A 22,872-nucleotide genomic window follows, 5' to 3' on the forward strand; every position below is an offset into this window, starting at 1 on the left:
GCGCCTAACGGGCTGGGACACGGGCTGGGACACGGCCGGGACGAGCGAGGGACGGGAGCGGAGCCGTGCCCGGTGCCCCAGCCGAGCGGCCCCGCACCTGTCCCGCAGCTGTCCCGTATGCGCGGCTCCCGGAGCGGCGCCGCCGCGGCCCTGGCGGAGCCCTGAGCGGAGCCCTGAGCGGAGCCCTGAGCGGAGCCGAGCCTCCCCCGCCGCCCCGGGGCTGTCGCCGGGCCATGGCCGCGGCGGGGACGGAGCTGCCCGGCGGCAACGCCAGCGCCAACCAGAGCGCCGCCGACGCCTCGGTGTCGCGGGACGTGTGGATGGTGGGCATGGGCATCCTGATGTCGCTGATCGTGCTGGCCATCGTGTTCGGCAACGTGCTGGTGATCACGGCCATCGCCCGCTTCCAGCGCCTGCAGACCGTCACCAACTACTTCATCACCTCGCTGGCCTGTGCCGACCTGGTCATGGGGCTGGCCGTGGTGCCCTTCGGCGCCTGCCACATCATCATGGAGATGTGGAAGTTTGGGAACTTCTGGTGCGAGTTCTGGACCTCTCTGGACGTGCTGTGCGTCACGGCCAGCATCGAGACCCTGTGTGTCATTGCCGTGGACCGGTACTTCGCCATCACCTCCCCGTTCAAGTACCAGAGCCTGCTGACCAAGGGCAAGGCACGTGTGGTCATCCTGGTGGTGTGGGTGGTGTCAGGTCTGACCTCCTTCCTGCCCATCCAGATGCACTGGTACCGGGCAGACCATGAGGACGCCATCCGCTGCTACCAGGACGAGATGTGCTGCGACTTCTTCACCAACCAAGCCTACGCCATCGCCTCCTCCATCATCTCCTTCTACCTGCCCCTCGTCGTCATGGTCTTCGTGTACGCCAGGGTCTTCCAGGTGGCCAAGAAGCAGCTGCAGAAGATAGACAGGAGCGAGGGGAGGTTCCACACCCAGAACAAGGAGCAGGAGCAGAAAGGGGGAGCCGGGCACCGCCGCTCCTCCAAGTTCTTCTTGAAGGAGCACAAGGCCCTCAAAACCCTGGGCATCATCATGGGCACCTTCACGCTGTGCTGGCTGCCCTTCTTCATCGTCAACATCGTGCACGTCATCCAGGACAACATCATTCCCAAGTACCTGTACATCCTCTTGAACTGGCTGGGCTACGTCAACTCTGCCTTCAACCCCCTGATCTACTGCCGGAGCCCCGACTTCAGGTACGCCTTCCAGGAGCTGCTGTGCCTCCGCAGGTCCGCCCTCAAGATGTACGCCAACGGCTACTCCAACAGCAACGGCAGGAGCGACTACAACGAGGAGGACAACGGCTACCCCCTGGCCCCGGATAAAACCTGCGACCTGCTCTGCGAGGAGGGCTCCTTCCCTCGCCCCGAGGACTTTTTGCACGGCAAAGGTACTGTGCCCGCCGGGGAGGGTGCTGGGGGCTCGGGCGGGGGTTGCACAGAGGAACCTTTCTAAGGAAAATCACCCTCTTTTTATAACAATAGTGATTCTTTTTTAGAGAGCGACTAAAACCTAACAGCTGCGAGAAACCCCAAACTCAGACTCTGCAAAGCGGGGCTGGCCCTGGCAGGGTGGAGGGGCTGCTGGCAGCACCCCAGGTTTGGGGCACAATCCGGGGGTCCCTTAGCAGGGAGGGGGATGCCAGGCTGTGCAGAATGTTCGTCCCCGGAGGGACTTTCTGGCCGTGGCCGGGGCTGAGCTGGCCTGGGACTGAGCGACCTTGCTGGGAGCTGGGAGCGGGGCTGGACCCAGCTGCACCTGTGGGGCTGCTGCCGGTGCCCTTGTCACCACCCCGCTGGTGGCTCTGGGAGCCCTCCAGGGCAGGAGGGCACCTGGGGCGGGGGTGGCAGGACTGTCCAGCCCGGGGCACTTTGCGGAGATGGCAAAACCCCTGAATCTGATCTGCGACAAAGCGGCGGGGAAGGGATGCAGGGCTCGGGGACAGTTTGATCACCGCACAGAAACTGCGAATGCTCTCTGGGGTTTTGCTGTGCCAAGTGCTACGGGACTTTCTGTAGGGAAAAAAAAAAAAAAGAAAAATAACGATAGAAATAAACGGAGCGTCTGCCTAGAATGTGAGCCTGTGACTGTGGGACTCAGGAATGTGGCACTGGGAAGTCGGGTGACACGCGGCTACAGCCACAGCCCAGCCAAACGCTTGTAAAGCGCCCGGTTTGTTGAACTGCAGGGCTCAGATGACAGCGAGCCGGGGGAGCTGGGACGGGAGGGGGTTCGGATTTTCCGGGGCACCCTGGAAGCGCCGCTCCGACCTCGGCACGGCTGCAGGTCCCTTGGGTGGGGTGTGGAAGGGGGTTTGTCCCGTGTGCCGGGCTCTGCCAGGTGTCCCCGGACAGGGTGGGCTGCGGGACGGGACAGGACAGGACGGGACGGGACAGGACGGGACAGGACAGGACGGGACAGGACAGGACGGGACAGGACAGGACAGGACAGGACAGGACAGGACAGGACAGGACAGGATAGGATAGGACAGGACAGGATAGGATAGGATAGGATAGGATAGGATAGGATAGGATAGGATAGGATAGGATAGGATAGGATAGGATAGGATAGGATAGGATAGGATAGGATAGGATAGGATAGGATAGGATAGGACAGTCCCTGGCTGGAGAGGAGCAGCGGTTTGGGCTGGGGACTCACCCCGGTGTGACACGCTGGACCCGCGGCCGGGGGGGGCTGTGCAATACGGGGTTCTTTCAGGAATTCTCGGGAAAGGGGCAGGAAAAGCTGCTCCGGGACCTCTCGGGCCGCGGTGTCCCGGGAGATGCTCGGCAGATTCTCGGGGGATGCTCAGGGATGCTCGGGGGATGCTCGGGGGAGGCGTGCGGAGCCCCCGCATTTCCACGCGCTCGCCCCGCACCACGGGGGTGTTGGTGGCATTGTCCTTGTCGCTGTGGTCAGTTTGGGGGTGCGGGGGTCTCTGGATGCCCTGGAGACCTGTGTGGGTGGCGAGCGGCCAGCCGGGGCTGAGTCCCGGTGCAGGCGGAGGCGGAGCGGCTTTGGGGCAGCGCCGTGCCCGTCCCGGAGGGGCCGGGGGTGGAGCGGGTTTTCTGGTACCGACACCCCCGGCAGTGCCGTGGCTGCTCTGAGGTCTCTCTCCGAGCGCTGGTGCCGGCAGGGCTGGAGGGAATCCCCCGGCCGGGAGGGGACATCGCTGCTCCAGGTGTGGCGACAAACACAAACTGCTTGAGGGCAAAACGCAGCGCGCTGGGAACTCCTGCTGCTCCTTTTCCTCTTTCCCGAAGTGCTGCTGATCCTGCCTGGGGAGGAGGAGCAGCTCCAAGAGCCCCGTGCTCCCCGAGCCCTGTGACTGACTGGGCTCCTCTTGTCCCCTCTTGTCCCCTGCGCAGCCCAGCACCGCAGCAGGGACAGGGGATGTGCCCGGAGCCCTTCCCTCGCCCCCTGCCCGCCCGTGCCCTCACTGCCGCCCGGGGAGCGGTGCCAGCAGTGCCCCAGGTGCTCGGAGTGCCAAGGAAGGGTGCGGTGACACGGTGACATTCTGTGGCGCGAGAGGCCGCGGGGCAGCCCCGCGGATAAACACGGACAGGAGGAGGGCAGGAGAGGGGCTGGAAGGGCAGGAGAGGGGCTGGAAGGGCAGGAGAGGGGCTGGAAGGGCAGGAGCAGGGCTGGCAGTCGGGCACTGCTCACTCCGTGCTGTACTGGCACTGAGAGAGAGCTCAGGGGCTGTGCCGGGGTGGGGAGCTGGTGTAGGAACACTCGGTGTAGGAACACTCGGTGTAGGAACACACTTGGTGTAGGCTCAGTGTAGGTGCACACGATGTAGGTGCACACTCTGTGCAGGTACACACCCAGTGTAGGAGTACAATTGGTGTAGGAAAATACTTGGTGTAAGTGCACACTTGGTGTAGGAACACAGTGCAGGTACACAGTATAGGAACAGAGTGTAGGATCACACGGTGCAGGTGCACAGTGTAGGAACACACTTCGTGCAGGTACAAATTCAGTGTAGGTGCACACTCAGTGTAGGAACACACCTCGGTGCAGGTACACAGTGTAGGAACCCACTTGGTGTAGGAACACACAGAATGTAAGAACAGATTCAGTGTAGGGACACACTTGGTGCAGATACACAGTGTAGGTGCACACTCAGTGTAGGGACAGATTCAGCGTAGGTATACATTTGGTGCAGGTACACACTCAGTGTAGGCACTCACTCAGTGTAGGAACAGCATTCACTCAGTGTAGGAACACACTCAGTGTAGGCACTCACTCAGTGTAGGAACACACTCAGTGTAGGCACACACTCAGTGTAGGCACTCACTCAGTGTAGGAACACTCAGTGTAGGAACACACTCAGTGTAGGAACACACTCAGTGCAGGCACTCACTCTGGGGCTGCAGATGCAATTTAGCTCCGTGCAGGCTGTGATTACCAATCAGCATTCAGGGAAATGAGAGAATTAACCTCTTGATTGCAGAGATCAATATCTCTGCCCTGCTTTATCTCCTCTATCCCTTCATCTCCTGCCAGTCCCTGCTGCTCTGCAATGCCCAGGGCACCGTGGCTTTGAGGGGGCACAGAGGGACGAGGTGTCCCACAGTGCTGGGGGGTCAGGCCAGCCCCCAGCAGGCTCCACTCTCCCCAGTTGGAGGCAGGACCCCGTGGCACAGGGAATTCCCATGCCCACATCTCTGCTGTGGTTTGTGTTTTCACTGTGATGGATTATTTGCATTTCGGTAGCACTGGCGGAGCAGGGTTTGTTGTCCAAATAATTGTTCTCTTTTTTTGGCCTCCTCTTCTTACTTCAAATATTGTGGCTGCGGGGAGCCAAAGCTGAGAGATGAGCCAGTGATTATTTGCAGAACCACTCCAGCACCCAGAGCACGTGGCTGTGGAAGGGACAGGGAATTTTGGGCTGTTTGCACTGGACAAATGACCTCGGTGCTGCAAAGCTCAGCTGCACTGCCAGGAAACTCAATCTTGCTCTGGAGTCTGGGTGTTGAAGAACTGATTTCTTTCCTCTAAGGCAACATTACTAAAACTGGTGAAATATAAACTGTGCAGTTAGAATCAAAAGAGAGAAACAGTGGAGGGAAAAATATTATGGCACCACAGAAGCCAAATCTTTCCATGGTTGGAAAAAAACAACAACAACTTTGCCCTGTTGCAATATTTTATATTCAAAAGTTTTATAGACATATTTTAAAAATGGAGCATTGGAGTCAGGAACCGCTGTTTAAATTGGATTTTAGGATTTTACACTGGCAGAGTTGGCTCAGGTTAAACACACCTGATAAAACACACGGTGGTGACTTCATGTGAGGGAAATCAGTGGCAAACATTAAATTCTTCCTGCAGACAGAGCAGGCTGAAGCAAACACTGCGCTGCTGGCTGTACCCCGTGCCACTGCCACAGAGGAGGGGACACAGAGGGGACACAACCCCCAGGTGTTGCTGTGCAGCCAGCTGGAGCCTGGCCCTGCATTCGCTGCTTTTATCCACTTTGGCCAAACAGATTGGTTTTGTTTTTAATATCTTGCTGGAGTGAACGTCACAAACACAGCTTGGGTGGTGTTGTTACAAACCCCTGCCCTGGCTGTGGCTGCTGCCTGGGGCTGGGGAGCTGCAGTTTGCACGCCAGGGCTGTCTTTGCTCCATCATCCCCAGGACAGAAAGATGCTGGGTTACACCAATCCTTTGCCTCTTGGGAGCATTCCTGGGCAGCCAGGGCTGGAAATGCTCCTTGCTGTGGCCCTGGGGAGATGTGGAAGTGAACAGGGAGGAGGGAAAAGGGTCTGGGTGCAGATCCCCACCTGGAAGTGTGGCTCGAGTGCCTTTGTAGGACTGGCTGTTCCCAAAGTGCCTCCTATCCCAAATTGTTCAGCAATTCCTGCAGTCCAGCCCTGCCCACAGGTGCATCTGGCGCTGTCAGGGCTGTGCCTGCCCCAGCCTCCCCTGTGGAGCTGGACCCTGTGTTTGGAGTTTGTTTTCATGTGCTTTGAGCTTCCATTGCAGCATCAGCCTCGTTGCATGGCTGAGACAATGAAAGATGGTAAAAACTCACCTATAATGAACTTATCTTTACTATTTCCCCCAGACCCCACCCTGGGGCTCAGCTGAAGATGAGGCCCCAGCACAGCAGAGAGGGAGGGCAGAGATTTCAGTTCCTAAATGCCCCCAAATGTTTGAAAATGGGCCAGGGAGTAGGAGTGTGGAAACCCCCATCCCCCTGGATCTGGCAGCTGGAATTGCTGTGTTTAAAGGTGCTGAATCAAGCACAGAATTTAGGGGGCACTGAGATTTTTTCAAACTTTCTCCATCATGAAAAAAGTGGATTTTCTGCTTCTCCATGCATGCAATTTCAGTTTTGCCATTTTCCCTATGGCAGGAGCATCCAGGTGTATTTCTGTGCAATATTTCCAGTGCCAGAGAGAGTGGATTGGGAAATATTCACTTGTTTCCTGTCCTTGGTAAGGACATTTTTGCACAGTGCACACACAGATATGTGTCTGTGTGTACATTTCCATTATCTATATACAGCAATACTTAGAGCTGAACATAAACAAGGAAATGTAAAGGGTTTGCTGTGCCAGATAAGTGCAGAGATGAAGATCTGTATGTTCAAAACTCCAAGTATTTACTGCAGGTCCTGCTGAGTGACGTGTTAAAATGAAGAGGATTTATGGGATTTATGCTGTAGTCAAGTGTCCTTGCTTAAAGCCATTCCTCCCACATTTCCCAGCATTTTCCCAGTGAATCCTTCAGGGCTCATTAAAAGAAAACCAACACCTCAAGGAGCAGGGAGGAAACACAGTGTGGAAAAAAACTTCCTTAATTTATTATTATTTATTATTTGTTATTTATTATTATTTATTATTTATTATTTATTATTTATTTTTAATTTTAATTTTTATTTTTATTTTTATTTTTATTTTTATTTTTATTTTTATTTTTATTTTTATTTTTATGTTCTTTTTATTTTCTTTTTATTTTCTATTTTTAATGTTAATTGTAGTTTTATTTTCAATTTTAATTTTAATTTTAATTTTAATTTTAATTTTAATTTTAATTTTATTTATATTCTATTTTATTTCTTATTTATTATTCCAGTGTTTTCAGCCCTGGCAGTGGGGAGGGGGCTGTGGGTGCTCAGCACTCTCTGGTTTTCCCCTGTCCTACCAGGATCTGCAGACAGGGCTTTAAAACCCACCTGCTTCTCTGTTTGGGCTGGCAGCACTCCTGTGCCCCCGTGGCAGCACTCCCAGCAGCTGGCAGGGTTTGGAATTTGGGAGGGCTGGGAGGGAGCTGCGGCTTCCCCAGCTGTGGGGGTTTGGAATTTGGCCTGGAGAAGGTGAGGAGGTGACCTGTCCTGCAGGAAGGGGGTGGCAGCAGCACCCCTGCCTGCCCCAGGTTGCTTCATCTTGGACAAGCCCCTGGAGGTGTTTCTCTGGAGAGGAACCAACCTCCTGCTCTCTGTTACCTGGTGTCCTTATGTCCCTCCTGCTGCAGGTGGGGTGAGGAGACAGCAGGAGTGATGCAAAGCAGGATGCCAGCCCAGAGTGTTGCAATGACGAGGATTTTGTGTCCTCTGTGCCACTTAAGCCCAGGATGAAGCCTTGGCAGCAGAGGTCACTGTGCCTTGCACGTTTTGAGGCTTCTCCTTTCCAGAAACAACAGCAGGGAATTGTTGTGTAGCTCAGACAGGGAGATTGCAGCAGGCACTTCCTGCCAAATTGAAATAATTTGTGCTTTCAAGGGATAGAGAGCCCCAGCCATGGCTGACTGCAGGAGGAAAAAATCAGCCAGACCTTCAGCACCCGTGGGGAACAGCAGCTGCCACCCACCTCTCCCCATCCCTGTTCAACAGGACATTCCTGACAGGGAACATTTCACCTGGAAAGGTGCTTGGGCCTCAGAGGTGCTCAGAGCCAGCTCTTATTGCCCCTGAGGATGCAGCAGCCCCTCCTGGCCCTGATCCCCCAGGAATGCCACAGGAAAGGCCTTGGGGAGCCACAGTGGCAGAGCCTGGGGCTCACAGACACCATCCCACTGGGGCTGTGAGTCCCAAACCTCCTCCCTGGGGCTGTGCTTTCCCTCCTCCCTGGGGCTGTGAGTCCCAAACCTCCTCCCTGGGCTTGTGCTTTCCCTTTTCCCTGCTGTCAGATCTCCCTTTGCCTCGGTGCGGTGCCAAAGGGATTTTTCTGTCTCTAAAGCTGTTGGTGCATCTGAACCCAGCTCTGAGCCTGGCCTGGCTCTCTGAAGGAGCTCACGAGCCCCTCTGGTGCCAAGGCAGGGCTCAGAGCAGGGTTTGGGCTCTGCTGAGGCCTCAGCCCCAGGCCAGGCTGGTTCAGGTTTATCTCAGCATCGCAGCGCTGGCTGTGCTGCTGACACTTTTCCTCTCCAAAACCACCATCAGCAACAACCCCTGATCCTCATGGGGCAGAGCTCAGCTCAGAGGGCTGGAGCAGAGGGTGACAGCCTGATCCCAGCCTTCCCCAGCAGGTGAATGGAGAGGGAGGAAAGCTCCGAGCAGCAAGAACAGATTCCCCTGTGAACTGACCCAGTTCCCCCACAGATATTTTGGGGTTGCCACCAGCTCTGCTGTGTGCAGACACACTTCCTCTCACTACCACCATCAGAAAACACACACAGCTCCCACTGAGACATTTCATTTCAAGGCCAGACTGCAAGAAACTTATTTAGGTCTCCAGTTTTTCTCAGAAAAAAAAAAGCCACACATTTCCACTCACGTGTCAAACACAACAGGGTGGGACTTTCAGGCTCTGGAATCCTGAAACCCCAGGGGTATTTTGCACTGCTTCTGAAGTCTTCAAGGCTGCCTCACAATGTGCTGTCCCATGGGACCTGCATCCAACAGCCGCCAAGGAGGTCACGTCCTGACAGGCACCATTTAATCTGACTCCACTGTGGATTTGGGGGTGATAAGAAATGTTCTCAGCAGCGTGGCTCTTGCTTCAGCTGCAAGATATCAAGATGAAGCTGTTCCCACCCAGGGATGAACAAGCATTTCCTTCAGCCAGGCAGAAAAAAAAGAAGATTAAGGAGAGATTTTTCACACTCGCATACACTTAAGAGGAAAAAATATTTACATGAGGGAGAAAGGACTTGGCAGGGCCTCCCCAGAGGCCATTTGCTGTTTATGCATTTCTCAGGCCTGGGCTGAGGCTGCAGAGCCTGAGCCTCCCTGAGCCACTGGGGGATGTATTTAGGGCTGGGAGATCCCTAAAACCAGTGGGATTGTGTCTGTGAGCCCCAGGCTCTGCCAGTGTGGCTCCCCAAGGCCTTTCTTGTGGCATTCCTGGGGGATCAGGGCCAGGAGGGGCTGCTGGCATCCTCAGGGGAAATGAAGACTGGCTTTAAGATAATGATAGAACTGGACAACTCTTTCAGGACAGGTTTGGATGTCCAATGAGGCTCCCATCAGCTCTGCCAGGAAAGTCATAAATCCAGCAGAGACTGGTGGTGGGAAGAGAAGGAATCTATGGAGAATTGTTAAAAGGAAGGATGGATGCAACCAAATAAGAGAGACAAAGTAAAATACAGCCCAAGGAGAGTGTAAAAAGATGGAGAAACAATTAAAGATGAGAAATCAGTCCTAGGAGGGAAAATGACTCAAGCACCAGCAGGAAACTCAAGATGCTGGATCTCCTGAAAGGGAGAGAGAAGGAAGGAATGGATTGAAGAAGAGGAGGCAGAGCTGGGAAATGCTGTGAGAGCAGGACCTGCATTTCAGGGCAGGATCTGTGTTCAAGGACAGGATCTGTGTTTGTGTGCAGGATCTGCATTTCAGGGCAGGATCTGTGTTCAAGGACAGGATCTGTGTTTAAGGACAGGATCTGTGTTTGTGTGCAGGATCTGCATTTCAGGGCACGATCTGCATTTTTGTTCAGGATCTGTATTTCAGGACAGGATCTGTGTTTCAGTTCAGGATCTGTGTTCAAGGACAGGATCTGTGTTTGTGTGCAGGATCTGCATTTCTGAACAGGATGCACATTTCTGTGCAGGATCTGTGTTTCAGTGCAGAGTGTGGGTTTGAGTTCAGGATCTGTGTTTAAGGACAGGATCTGCATTTCAGTGCAGGATCTGTGTTTCTGTCCAGGATCTGCATTTCAGTTCAGGATCTGCGTTTCAGTTCAGGATCTGTGTCAGTTCAGGATACACATTTCCGTTCAGGATCTGCGTTTCAGTTCAGGATCTGTGTTTCAGTTCAGGATCTACATTTCAGTTCAGGATCTGTGTTTCAGTTCAGGATCTGCGTTTCAGTTCAGGATCTGTGTTTTTGTCCAGGATCTGCATTTCAGTTCAGGATCTGCATTTCAGTTCAGGATCTGCATTTCAGTTCAGGATCTGTGTTCAGTTCAGGATCTGTGTTTCAGTTCAGGATCTGCGTTTCAGTTCAGGATCTGTGTTTCAGGCTGGGCAGCCTGGCTGGTGCCTGTGCCCTCCCACGTTCCCCTCTGTGCTCCCGGAGCTCTGGGGATGATGGTTGCCTCTGGAATGAGCAGTAGCTTTGCTTCCTTCTCAGGGCTGCCCTGCTGCCTGCCAAGGCATGGCTGGGAGGGCGTGGGGCAGGCGTTGCTGTCATGCTGGAGCCAGGGATGCCTTTGGGGTGAGTGTGTGACAGGTATGGAGACAAACCAGGACAGCCGCCCTGGCCCTGCTGGCCTCGGGGATAGGGAGGTGGGAATGGGGAATCACAGAGCCACTGAGGCTGGGAAAGACCTCTCAGAGAACCCAGCTCACCCTCTGACCACTTTGCCAGCCAGGAGAGTAGAAGGGGAAATGGTTTTTCTCCGTGGAAGGGCTGTGGGAAGGGGTTGGGTCTCTGGGATGCTGCTGGGCTTTGGCATCAGCATCATTCCCAGGAGTTTTGTTGGTCTTAATTTGCTCTTTGTTTGTCATCCTGAGGTCTCCACAATGCCAGCCAGGAGCTGTGGTGTGTTTGGAGGGGACAGGTCAGCGTTGTCACCTCTGCTGGTGCGTCCATCCTGCAGATTTCCCTGGGTGACCAGGGCTGTGGCCCTGCTGTTTCCAGTGGCCCTGGAACACAAGCTGTCACTGCCACTGTCACTGGCACTGTCACTGTCACTTTGCTGAGGTGGCTGATCCAGAGGATGAGTGGAGGGACCCCCAGCTCACTGTGCCCCAGGGAACTCCAGACTTCCCAAGGGAAGGTGGCAATCCATGGAATGGGGGCCTGGGAGGGACCCTGGCTGTATTAGGGATGCAAACCATGGTCCAAATGTCCATTTTCCAACGGGACACTTCTGAAAGAGATCCTTTGTTAATAAGGGAATAGGTTTTTCTTCTCCTGAAAAAGACTACCTTGATTAGGCATTGCAAAAATCAGATGATTTGCAACATGCATTGTTAAATTTTTCAGGTGTTTGTTCTATTCATTACCCAGCCCACAAATTATTGCAAGGAAAATTAAGTTTTAGGGAAAAACCCGCGCTGAGTGAGGGAGCTTTGAGTGCCATCACTAACAGGAGCCCTTGGAGCATGGGGATGTCTGCCCAGGGCCATGTCCACCCTGAGAAGGAGCTGCCTGGGTTGTGCAGTGCCTGGGCAGAGATTGTGCTGCTGCTGACACACACACACGGGACTTGGAAGGGCCAAAATGTCCCTGCAGGCTTTGGGTGTGACTCCTCAGGACCTCCTCAGCCCTGTCTGAGCCTTGTCAGTGGCAGGAAGAGAGAAAGGCAGCGTGAAGGTGTCACCCTGCTCGTGGTGACAAACAGCAGGGCCCAGATTAGAAACCAGGCTGTGCCCTGGTGACTCACAGCCCAGCCCGGTGCCACCTGCCACTGCACCTGCCAGGACCTGCCACTGCCCCTGCCAGGACCTGCCAGGACCTGCCATGCAATCCTTGCCTGGCAATAGTAGAAATCCATTTTATGTTGTATTTTTTTAGGATGAAACCCTTCTCTTCCTTTGCTGCTTTTGGGGGTGGCTGTGAGACAATGAGATCTTCCAGATCACAGAGGGGATGAGACTCAGAGCTGCACCCCCAAAATCCTTCACTCCAAACATGCAATCCTTGCCTGGCAGCAGTAGAAATCCATTATATGTTGTATTTTTTTAGGAGGAAACCCTTCTCTTCCTTTGCTGCTTTTAGGGATGGCTGTGAGACAGTTGCCACCAGATCTTCCAGGTCACAGAGGGGATGAGAGGTGCATCCCCAAAATCCTTCACTCCCAACATGCAATCCTTGCCTGGCAATAGTAGAAAACCACTTTTTGTTGTATTTTTTTAGTCATGAGTAATCCTAACCTAAAAGTGTCTGCAGTCCCTGCCAGCTTGTTCCATGAACCTTGAGTACCTGCTGCATTCTCCTCCTCCCTGATGGCACAGGTTGTGTTTGCAGCAACTTTCCTCCTTCCCCTCCCCTGGCTGATTCATCCGAGTTCTTCATTCCTTGGGCAGTGGAGAAGGCATTGCATCAATGCAAATGGGGCTGAAAGTGGAAATTTCTGTACAAATGCTAATTCCAGGAACAGCCAAGCCAGGGTGCTGGGGCTTTGCTCCTCGAGGGAATAAATCCCCTGTGGGTTTAGCCAGGAGTTCCAATTCCTTTTTGTTACAATTAATGAGAGAAACTTGTGGATTTCTGAAGGGATTCTCTGCTCCAGTGCAGACCCAGGGATGGTTTATCCTGCTCAGAAGTTGCCTGGAAGTTTTTCAGGCTGTGTCTTTGCAGAAGGGAGAGGTGTCCACTTCTCCCCTGGATAAAGGAGTCTGGGACAAGCCAGAGGGACATAATTTCCTAAATCTGTGTCTCCTGCCCAGGCAGAGGGACATCACCTCCTCAATCTGTGTCTCCTGCCCCAGCCCACAGGAATCCTCATCCCCATCCACGGCTCCTTCAAAGGATGGTGATGGGAATAACGAGCCCTTTGTGGTTAATAATAGAGAATCTGGAGATGAGCTGCTGAGGGATTACAGGGCTGCTGGGCTGCTTTTGGAGGTGAGAGTAATGGAGCTGAGTAAATGTGTGGAGCTGAATAAATCCCACCCGCTCCTCCCTTCATCCTCCTTACACGGAGTTCGCTGGAGTTTGGCTTCCAGTAATTGATGGGAGGCTCAGTTATCATTCCCACACCCCTCTTGCTGATTTCTGTGCACAGAAATCTCTCTCATTGCACAGCACAGGGGTTTTTTTGGCCACTTCATGTGATCCTGAGCCTTGCTCTGCCCTCCTGCCTTTGTAGTGAGCCCAGGGCCAGGTGTGGAGGAACCAGACAACTCCCCCAGCTCTGGGGTCCTTCAGATTTCAGTGCTGCCGTAACTATGAAGATGATTTAAAATAAAACACGCCTGAAAATCTCCCATATCAAACCCTCAGAGGGCTGTAGTGAGCTCCTTGAACTCTCTTCCCATTCCTGCACAAGTCTTGGCGCCACCCATTTCCAAATGAGGTTTCAGGTGACAGCTGGGCTTCTCAACCTCCCTAAACAGGAGGGAAATTACAGTAAATAAACGACCAAAATGAAAACCTTGTGTCCCCTGCCATTTTGGCGCATTCTTGCACTTTTCCTCCTGCAAGGAGTGTCTGTGTCATTCCCAGCCCCATCTCTGGGGGTCAGGAGGATGGGCTGGCCCTGCTGCTGCGCTGAGAGCTGGGGTTTGCCCTGGAAAGGGGGTGTGAAAAACGCCAATCGCTTGTTTTTAAAACTTTAAAAGTTTAATAGTAATAAAATGGTTATAAAAATAATTATATAATTAGAGTAATAATAATTTGGACAATTTGGATTAGGACAATATGAGACAATAGAAACGAAGAGTTAGGGACAGTCCAGGTACCTTTTTCTGTGAAAAATAAGCCCAGAAAAGGACCCACGTTAACAGAGGATTAACCCTTAAAAACAATAACCTGTTACATATTCATACACCTCATCCATGATACATAAATTCCATTCAAACACAGGATTCTGTCTGGGCAGTGTCAGCTTCTTCCTCCAAAACTGACGGCATCATCCTGCCCAGGTGAGGTGGGAAGAAGTTCATTTCTCCTGATAATGGGGCAATAAATTCTCTTTCTCTGAAAGATTTAGGTGTCCTGTGGCTGCTATCTCGCTGTGAGCCCTTTCTTTTAAAAAAAGTATCCTACATAGCACGGTTTCTATTTTAACATTTTGTTATAACCTAAAACTATATTTAACATACAGCATAACTTTCTAACAGGACACATATAATATTCATTTTAATATTAACTTCATTTTAATAATAACTTTCTAATACAACACGTATAATATTTCATTTTAAGATTTTAAGATTTTATTATTATATTAATAATGTTATTAATGTTTAATATTTTCGTATTATTTAATAATACCAAAAACCAATCATAAAATACTCATTTTTCACAGGGGAACAAGGCAAGCCCAGGCTCCAGCAGTGCTGCTGCTGCCAGGGGCACGGAGCAAGGGCTGCATCCATCAAGTGCAGCAGGTCACCGTGACTGGAACCATGAGATCACCACCACAGGCTCCACCCCGCAGGGAAATCTTTTTATATCTCCCTGGCAGATGCCAACCATTTGCTCAGTCCCTGCAGCAGGGGCTTGCCAGGGAGCAGAGCAGGAGAGCCCAGCCCTGGTGCTGGGAGCTGGGCTGTGACAACAGGCTGTGTTTGCCCAGGTGTGATGGGTAAACAGCCCTGGGTGCCTGGCCCTGCCTGGCTGCTGGGTGTTGTGTCTGCCTGTGATAGCATCAGCACCCTCTGCCAGCACAGCTGGGCCGTGCTGAAACAAAGCTCGGGGTGAGCCCAGCCAAACCAAACCAGAGCTTGGGGTGAGCCCAGCCAAACCAGAGCTCGGTGTGAGACCCACCAAACCAGAGCTCGGTGTGAGACCCACCAAACCAGAGCTTGGGGTGAGCCCAGCCAAACCAGAGCTCGGTGTGAGACCCACCAAACCAGAGCTTGGGGTGAGCCCAGCCAAACCAGAGCTCGGTGTGAGACCCACCAAACCAGAGCTTGGGGTGAGCCCAGCCAAACCAGAGCTTGGGGTGAGCCCAACCGAACCAGAGCTTGGGGTGAGCCCAGCCAAACCAGAGCTCGGTGTGAGACCAACCAAACCAAACCAGAACTTGGTGTGAGCCCAGCCAAACCAGAGCTTGTGGTGAGCCCAGCCAAACCAGAGCTCGGGGTGAGCCCAGCCAAACCAAACCAGAGCTTGGTGTGAGCCCAACCAAACCAGAGCTTGGGGTGAGCCCAGCCAAACCAGAGCTCGGGGTGAGCCCAGCCAAACCAAACCAGAGCTTGGGGTGAGCCCAGCCAAACCAGAGCTTGGGGTGAGCCCAGCCAAACCAGAGCTTGGTGTGAGACCAACCAAACCAGAGCTTGGGGTGAGCCCAGCCAAACCAGAGCTTGTGGTGAGCCCAACCAAACCAGAGCTTGGGGTGAGCCCAACCAAACCAAACCAGAGCTCGGGGTGAGCCCAGCCAAACCAGAGCTTGTGGTGAGACCCACCAAACCAGAGCTCGGTGTGAGACCCACCAAACCAGAGCTTGGGGTGAGCCCGACCAAACCAAACCAGAGCTTGGGGTGAGACCCACCAAACCAGAGCTTGGGGTGAGCCCAGCCAAACCAGAGCTGGGGTGAGCCAAACCAAACCAAACCAAACCAAACCAAACCAAACCAAACCAAACCAAACCAAACCAAACAAACCAAAGCTTGGGCTGAGCCCAACCAAACAAAACCAAGGCTTGGGGTGAACCCAACCAAACCAAACCAAAGCTTGGGGTGAGCTAACCGTGCTGGATAGAGCCTTTCCCCCACGGGTTCAGCCCTGGGAATGTTTGCCAGGCCTTGGCACAGCTCCTGTGCTCCACCCTTTGATGTGGGTGAGAAGGATCAGGGGATAAAACAGGATTTTCTCTCACTGAGTAGCAGCTACAGCCATGAGAGATTGCCCAAGGAGATTTTGGGAATGGGGTTTGAGCTCTGGAGCAGCTTTGGAAACTGTTAGTGGGGATGAGTTGCACAAGAGGCCAGCTAGGGCTCTGTCCCTCTCCCTGCCTCTGTAATTGTGCATTTCTGACCTGCTTGTCACTGATTTAATGGATGGAAGATCCATGAAACTCCTCAGGAGCAGCATCCCCCAAAATCCGGTGATTGAACCATGAGTTGGAATTGCCAGGAATTGCAGGAATTGCCGGGAATTGCAGGAATTGCAGAAATTTCTAGGAATTTTAGGAATTGCAGAAATTGCCAGGAATTGTAGGAACTGCAGAAATGGCCACTCCTCCGGCCTGAAACAAATGTGTTTGCTCTGGGGTTGCTCCTGTGGGAAGTGAGAAACAGGGGCAGTTTGAATCCCTGAAGTTCCCTGAGGAGGGGATGGAAGGAGAGCTGAGGGATGCTCCACCCTGGGCAGGGAATTTCTGACAGTCAGGACACACTGCTCAGGCTGCAAAAGAAGATTTTCTCCTTGTCCTCAGGTGGGAGACAGCAGCATGAGAGGATGGAGAGGATATCCCTGGTTTGTGTGCTAGGAAGCACAGCCCTGGCTGAGCACTCATTTTCCAGGCACTGTTGGACTTTCCTAGAATAAAAATCCTTCTGCATTTCCCCCTGACGCTGAGATATTTTGCATTAAACAATCAAGCTGACCAGCCCACATCCATTTACAAGTTTTCCAGGAACTCCTCGGGGCAGTCAGAGGAAATCAGAGCTCAGAGCTGAATTCCACAAGCGATGACGCCGAGCCTGGGGAGGGATTTTCACTGCTGGAATCCAAATGTCCACAAAAGCTGATTTCTTACAATGTGGGATGTTTTTGGTGTGGATCCCCTCCAGGCATTCACAGGCACCTGCTGATAATCCCATTTCTGTCAGATCCCTGGCTCTTTCCCACCTGGAGGATTTTGTTGGCTATTTTCCTGTGAGGATTTGGTGGTGTCTCCATGCTTTTGACATTCCGTGGCCTCCTGAGCTTGGCACACAGCAGTGCTCCTGCCTCTGTGTGTCACAGGGCTGCAGGAGCTGGGAGGGAACCCTGGAGATCATCCCAGCATCCCACCAGAACCCCCTGCCCACAGCAGGGCCAGGGAGAGCAGCTTGACAGAGCTTTGTGCTTGGATTGCGGCTGGAGGGAGCAGAAATCCCACCCCAGATCTTTGTGTGCAGCCCAAAGGCAGGTGGGGGAGAGAATTCCAAATTCTATCCCAGATCTTCCTTTGTGTGCAGCCCAAAGGGAGATGGAGAATTGAAAATTCCATCTCAGATTTTCCTTTGTGCGGAGCCCAAAGGCAGGTGGAGATTTCAAAATTCCATCCCAGATCTTCCTTTGTGTGGAGTCAAGGCAGATGGAGGAGAGAATTGAAAATTCCATCTCAGATTTTCCTTTGTGAGGAGCCCAAAGGCAGGTGGAGATTTCAAAATTCCATCCCAGATTTTCCTTTGTGAGCAGCCCAAAGGCAGGTGGAGCAGGGGATCTGTTGTTCCTCAAGGGAGAAGGTGGTTCTGCTCATTGTTAACTTGTTTGGCTTGGGTTTAAGTCCTGTGTTAGTTGGAATATCTGCAGAGGAAATTGGGTATAAGCCAGGCTTAGGGACAAGTCTACACTCGGCTGGCGTCACACCAAGAAAAGGAAATTACAGTGCCACAAAGCAAGGGAAAGTGTTGCCTGCATTGGTTTGAGTGGGATGTTGGGATTAAATCCTTCCCTGGCAGTGCCCAAGGCCAGGCTGGATGGGGTTTGGGGCAGCCTGGGACAGTGGGAGGTGTCCCTGCCATGCCAGGGTGGCACTGGATGGTTTTAAGGTCCCTTCCAGCCCCAGCCATTCCATGGTTCTATCCCTGGTCCCTGCTCCCGCTGTTGGGAACAACATTCAGCCTGTTCAATGATTCCAAAACCCCACAAGACCCAAAGCAATGTCCTTCCACTTCCCCAGAACTGAACAGAAGAAAAACCCCTCAGAAAAGCTGGGACAGGGGAAGGAGAGGGAAATGGGATAACAGAGCTTTTAAAATCCTGTTGCTTTGCAGCTGTTCCCATCCTGGCTGCTTTCCAGGGGTACTTGGATAATCCTCTGCTTGGAAAAAAAGGAGTCCTTCAAACCCATCACTTGATGGGGACATTATTCCTCAGCAGAGGAGATGAAAATCCAGGTTTGGGGTTTAGGAATGGAGCTGCACCAGTGTGGGAGCCAGGGATCTTCCCTCAGGTGGATTTGAGTGATATCCCAGTGCTGGGCACCCTTCAGGTGGGGGTGAAGGGCACAGAGGACTTGGATCTCCAGAGAAGTTTGATGCCCCAGCCAGCAGCAGATACGTGGAGTTGGTTTGGTGCTGGCTCATGGGGAAAGCTGTGCTAAGAACTGACTGGGAATTTGTGTCCCACTCTGGCTTTGTGGCTGCTGGACCAAGAGCCCAGCTGGGCTGTGCTGGGCTCGGCACAGCAAACTGGAAGGGATGAGCTGGAATTTTTCCTTTCCTAGATAAAAGTGATCATAAACCAGACTAAATCTGGGACTGGGACACTCTGGGGTTGTTTTTTATGCTACACCTTGGCTTCTTGGCAGGCATTCACAGGTTTTTCTTTCCCCTTGAGCTGTGCAGGAGCACCTGATGGTTCCTCTCCTGTTGCTGAGCCCCGGGGTTCCTCTCACACCCTGCACTTGCAGCAGATGCTGTTTAAATGTTCCGGGAGGAGCTGTTGGCCAATGGGGGATGACAGGTTGCAGAAACAGGATAAAATAGCAGGAGTTTCCAGGGAAAGCTTGGAGAGGCAGGAAAGGAAAGGGGGGACAGTCTGGAGAGGGGCTGTGCCAGGCTTGACTGGGTTGTGAGACCCCTGTGGAGGTGCAGACGGTGCAGGGCCAGGCTGGCAGATTTTCCTGGTTCCTGGAGGGCTGGAGCAGGAAATTCTGTCTTGCTCTGCCCTCATTCCACCCTGAATCCTTGGATTGCTCGGGGAGGAGCTGCTCAGCTGCCTTGCAGAGAGCTCCATGTCCATGGACATCCAGCTCCTGTGGAGATTTCACAGGGCACAGCGCTCAAATGGAGTGAAGCAAAGATAACATTTATGGAATCAGAGATTCCCAGAATGGTCTGGGTTGGAAAGGACCTCAAAAATCATCTCATTCCACCCCTGCCATGGGCAGGGACAGCTCCCCCTATCCCAGGTTGTTCCAAGTCTCATCCAGCCTGGCCTTGGGCACTGCCAGGGATCCAGGGGCAGCCACAGCTGCTCTGGGCACCCTGTGCCAGGGCCTGACACCCTCACAGGGAAGGATTTCTTCCCAAAGTCCAATCTAACCCTGGTCCTTTTCAGTCTGAAGCCATTCCCTGTGTCCTGTCAGTGCTGTTCCTGCTGATTTGCAAAACCACTTAGTGCAAAGCACTAGGACAACCCACAGGGAATTTGTTTTCCTCTTCATCCTCTCCTTGACCCCTTGGGAAATGTCCCCTGGGAGGCATTTCAGGCTCCTGCCGTGACTCTGTGGGCAGCAATCCATTCCCATTGACTGGAAAGGGAATTCTGACTTTCTCATCAGCTCCTCACCCTGTGCTATGGCTGTCCTTGAGCCCGGGATTAATCAGGGCTAATGACCAATAACGTCATCACCAGGCTTCCACCTCTCCTAGGAGTGTCCTGAACCAAAAGAAGGGAATGGAAAGGAGAGGATTCCAGCTGGGAAGTTGTTAACAAGGCTTTGGGGCATGTGGCTGATCCATCCTGCTGAATCCAGGATTCCATCCTGATTCCATCCTGATTTGTGGGATGTGGCTGATCCGTCCTGCTGAATCCAGGCTTCCCTCAGGTGACCAGGCACTGCTCATTACCAGAGACTCAAGGTTTCCTCGGCCAACTTCTGTTTTGAGTATTAAGCTTTGCCTTGTGAACCTTGAGGAATTCAGCTCCCAGGGCAGAGGAAATGTTGGAAGGGGTCAGGCGAGCTGTGCTCTGTCCGTGTCACTGGGAGCAGCCAGCAGCATTCCAGGACAACATCTGATTTTGTGCTTTTACGAGGCAGATGTTTGGGAGAAGGGCTGTGCTGTTTATTCCAGCTGCCATCTCCCAGCCCCGCTCCCTCTGCACAGAGGAGCCCATAAAAAAATTCTTGGGATTTTGCCACCATTTGGGCAGCCCTGCCTTCCATCAGGGCCTGCTGCAAACCCCCCTCCCCCTGCACCTCACTTTTACAGGGGAATAAATCAGGGAAGGCTAAATCCTCTCTGAGAGACACGAGGATAAATCCGGGCCGGCCGCGCTGACGTCGGCGCCGCGCTGGAATTGCAAAGGGGAGTTTGGTGCCTTCGTTGCAGAGCCCTGCTGCTGATTTACTGAAAAGGAGCTCGGGCTCAGTGTGTCCTGAGACTCAGCAGCAAGGCAGGGCTTGCACTGGGATGCAGAGCTGATGGCAGAGCAGTTCCATGGGTTTTGCTGGAATTGATTCGCAGAATTCACAGAGTGACACAGAATCACAGAATTCACAGAATCACGCACAAACACAGAATCCACAGAATCACACAGAATCACACACAATCACGGAATCACACAGAATCACACAGAATCACAATCACAGAATTCACAGAATCACACAGAATCACATGCAATCACAGAATTCACAGAATCACAGAATTCACAGAATCTCACACAGAATTCATAGAATCACACAGAATCACATACAATCACAGAATTCACACAGAATCACAGAATTCACAGAATGACACAGAATCACACACAGAATTCATAGAATCACACACAATCCCATACAATCACAGTATTCACAGAATCACACACAATCACACACGATCACACACAATCGCAGAATTCACAGAATCACAGAATCCCCAAGTTGGATGAGACCTTCAAGCCCATCGAGTCCAACCCAGCCCCAACAGCTCAACTAAACCCTGGCACCCAGTGCCACATCCAGGCTTTGTTAAACACACCCAGGGATGGGGACTCCACCACCTCCCTGGGCAGAACATTCCAGAACTCCTATCAGACTGTGTGGCCTGGATTTGGAACAGCACAAAGCCATTATTGTGACCATCTTGTGGTGAGATATCCAGGAACATCGACTTCCTTTGTTTTCCTGGTAAAAGCCAAACCAGGATCTCAGCCCCTGGAGGGATGGGGGTGATGAGCAGCACCACCTTAATGAGCCAAACTCCCTAATTACAGCAGCAGCAATTAAACCCCAGTGGCGAGGGATGCAGAGCTGGAGACAGAACCTTGCTGAGCTCTGTGCCTCCGTTTCCTGAGCACAAAAATGGAATTATTTTGGAGCATCCCCTTTTCCTTCCCACTTGATCTCCACCAGTGGCTCTGCCCTGGGAGCTCTGGGGGAGGTTCAGGTTTCCTTGGAAGCTGACAAGCACCATCTATAGGATTGCTGCAGAAGAGGCCTCGGGCTCCCAGCTGATGGAAAAGGGCAGAGGAGCTTCACCCTGACTTTCCAGATTTGTTCTGGAGAAACTCCAGCGGGCTCAGCATTGCACAGTGCCCGAAGCCACAGCTTCCTCCATGGCTGGGGGCATTGCCCACCCTGGCCAAGCTGCTGCTCCTGGGTCCCCTGGGGGAATGCTGCCTGTGGAATTTGCTGGAATTGCAGAGCCGGGATTGTTTCACACAGGGATTTCCTGAAGAGTTCATAATCTGCAAGATTTCCACTTTTCCTCAGGAATTGTTGGGACAGGACAAGGGGGAATGGCTTCAAACCAACAGAGGTGGGATATTGGGAATAAATGCTTCCCTGAGAGGGTGGGGAGATGCTGGCACAGGTTGGGAAGGAAGGAGAAGGGAAGAAGGGAGCAAGGAAGGAGAAAAGGAGGGGTAAACACACTTTGCAGGGCAGATGGAGTACAAATAATTCTTTTAAAGAGATGCTGGCAAGGGACACTGGTGCAAATCATCCCTGTCACGTTGGAACTTCATCCTTGATTTGCACAAGAAATACAACTGCAGTTTGGATACCCAGAATTCTTCCAAGAGAGGCATTGTGTTCCCAAAGAACAGATATGGGGTTTTTTTCCCTCTCTGCAGATCCATTTTGGCTTTAAAGCTGTTTTCTTCTCCTACACACACAGATGATAATCTTTTACATGTCCTTATTACAAAATATCACTTCCAGAAAATAAAAACACTGGCATATTCTGTACTTGTTCCTTTCTCTATCTCTGAATTAATTTCCCATTTTTTCATCTGCCTTGTCAGTCATTTCCTATCTCCACAATCAAGGAAAGAGGTTTAATCTCTTTCCTGGCTTTGGCATCCGAATTCCTCTTCTTTCCCAGCCTCTCTGTGCTAAATTAATGCTGTTTTCCTTTCTCTTTGTTCCCCACAGAGATCCCTGGATGCCCAGGAATGGTGGAGAGCTGAACCAACCTCTGTTCCTCACCACGCTGAGCTGTGAGGGCTCTGCAGAGATGGAATGGGAGCACAGCCTCTCCTCGCTGAGCAGGGGATGCTGTGGGAAGTGACTGCCTTGGCAAGGTCCTCATCCCAACCCATCACCCACCACGCAGCACCTCCAGGAGAAGCTGGGCAAGGACCACCAAGGGACCAGGAGAGGCTCTGAGAGCCTTGGAGGACACTAAGAAGCCACAGGAACTGAAGGAGGGGATGTCCAAACCATGACAAGTGTGCTGAGGGGGTTTTTCCCTTGGAAAAGCCTTTCCAGAAGGGAGCACCAGGCCCAGTGTGGGCTCCAGCTGGATTGGAAGAGGTCCAGCCAGGTCTCAGGGCCAGGTCAGGAGCCCAGCAGGACGTGCTGTGCTGGGTGGGGATCCAGGTGCAACAGGAATCTGTCCAAGACCAAGAGACAGGAGCGTGGAAGATTTCTTTGATTTATTCTGTGCTTGTTTCTCCTTCTGGTGTCTTCTCTGTCTACCTCTTCTC

At 52.6% G+C, this 22,872-nt stretch overlaps 1 protein-coding gene across 1 annotated transcript; it reads left to right on the forward strand.

Moving 5' to 3' along the window:
- The first annotated feature begins 233 nt into the window (after positions 1–233).
- On the forward strand, positions 234–22,353 carry ADRB2 (adrenoceptor beta 2). The gene is made up of 2 exons (XM_030957412.1): positions 234–1,407; positions 22,319–22,353. The coding sequence occupies exons 1-2, from the start codon at positions 234–236 to the stop codon at positions 22,351–22,353; spliced, it is 1,209 nt and encodes a 402-aa protein (XP_030813272.1).
- The last annotated feature ends 519 nt before the right edge of the window (positions 22,354–22,872 follow it).

This window comes from Camarhynchus parvulus, chromosome 13 (assembly GCF_901933205.1).
Source record: "Camarhynchus parvulus chromosome 13, STF_HiC, whole genome shotgun sequence".
In the NCBI taxonomy this organism is placed as follows: Eukaryota; Metazoa; Chordata; class Aves; order Passeriformes; family Thraupidae; genus Camarhynchus; species Camarhynchus parvulus.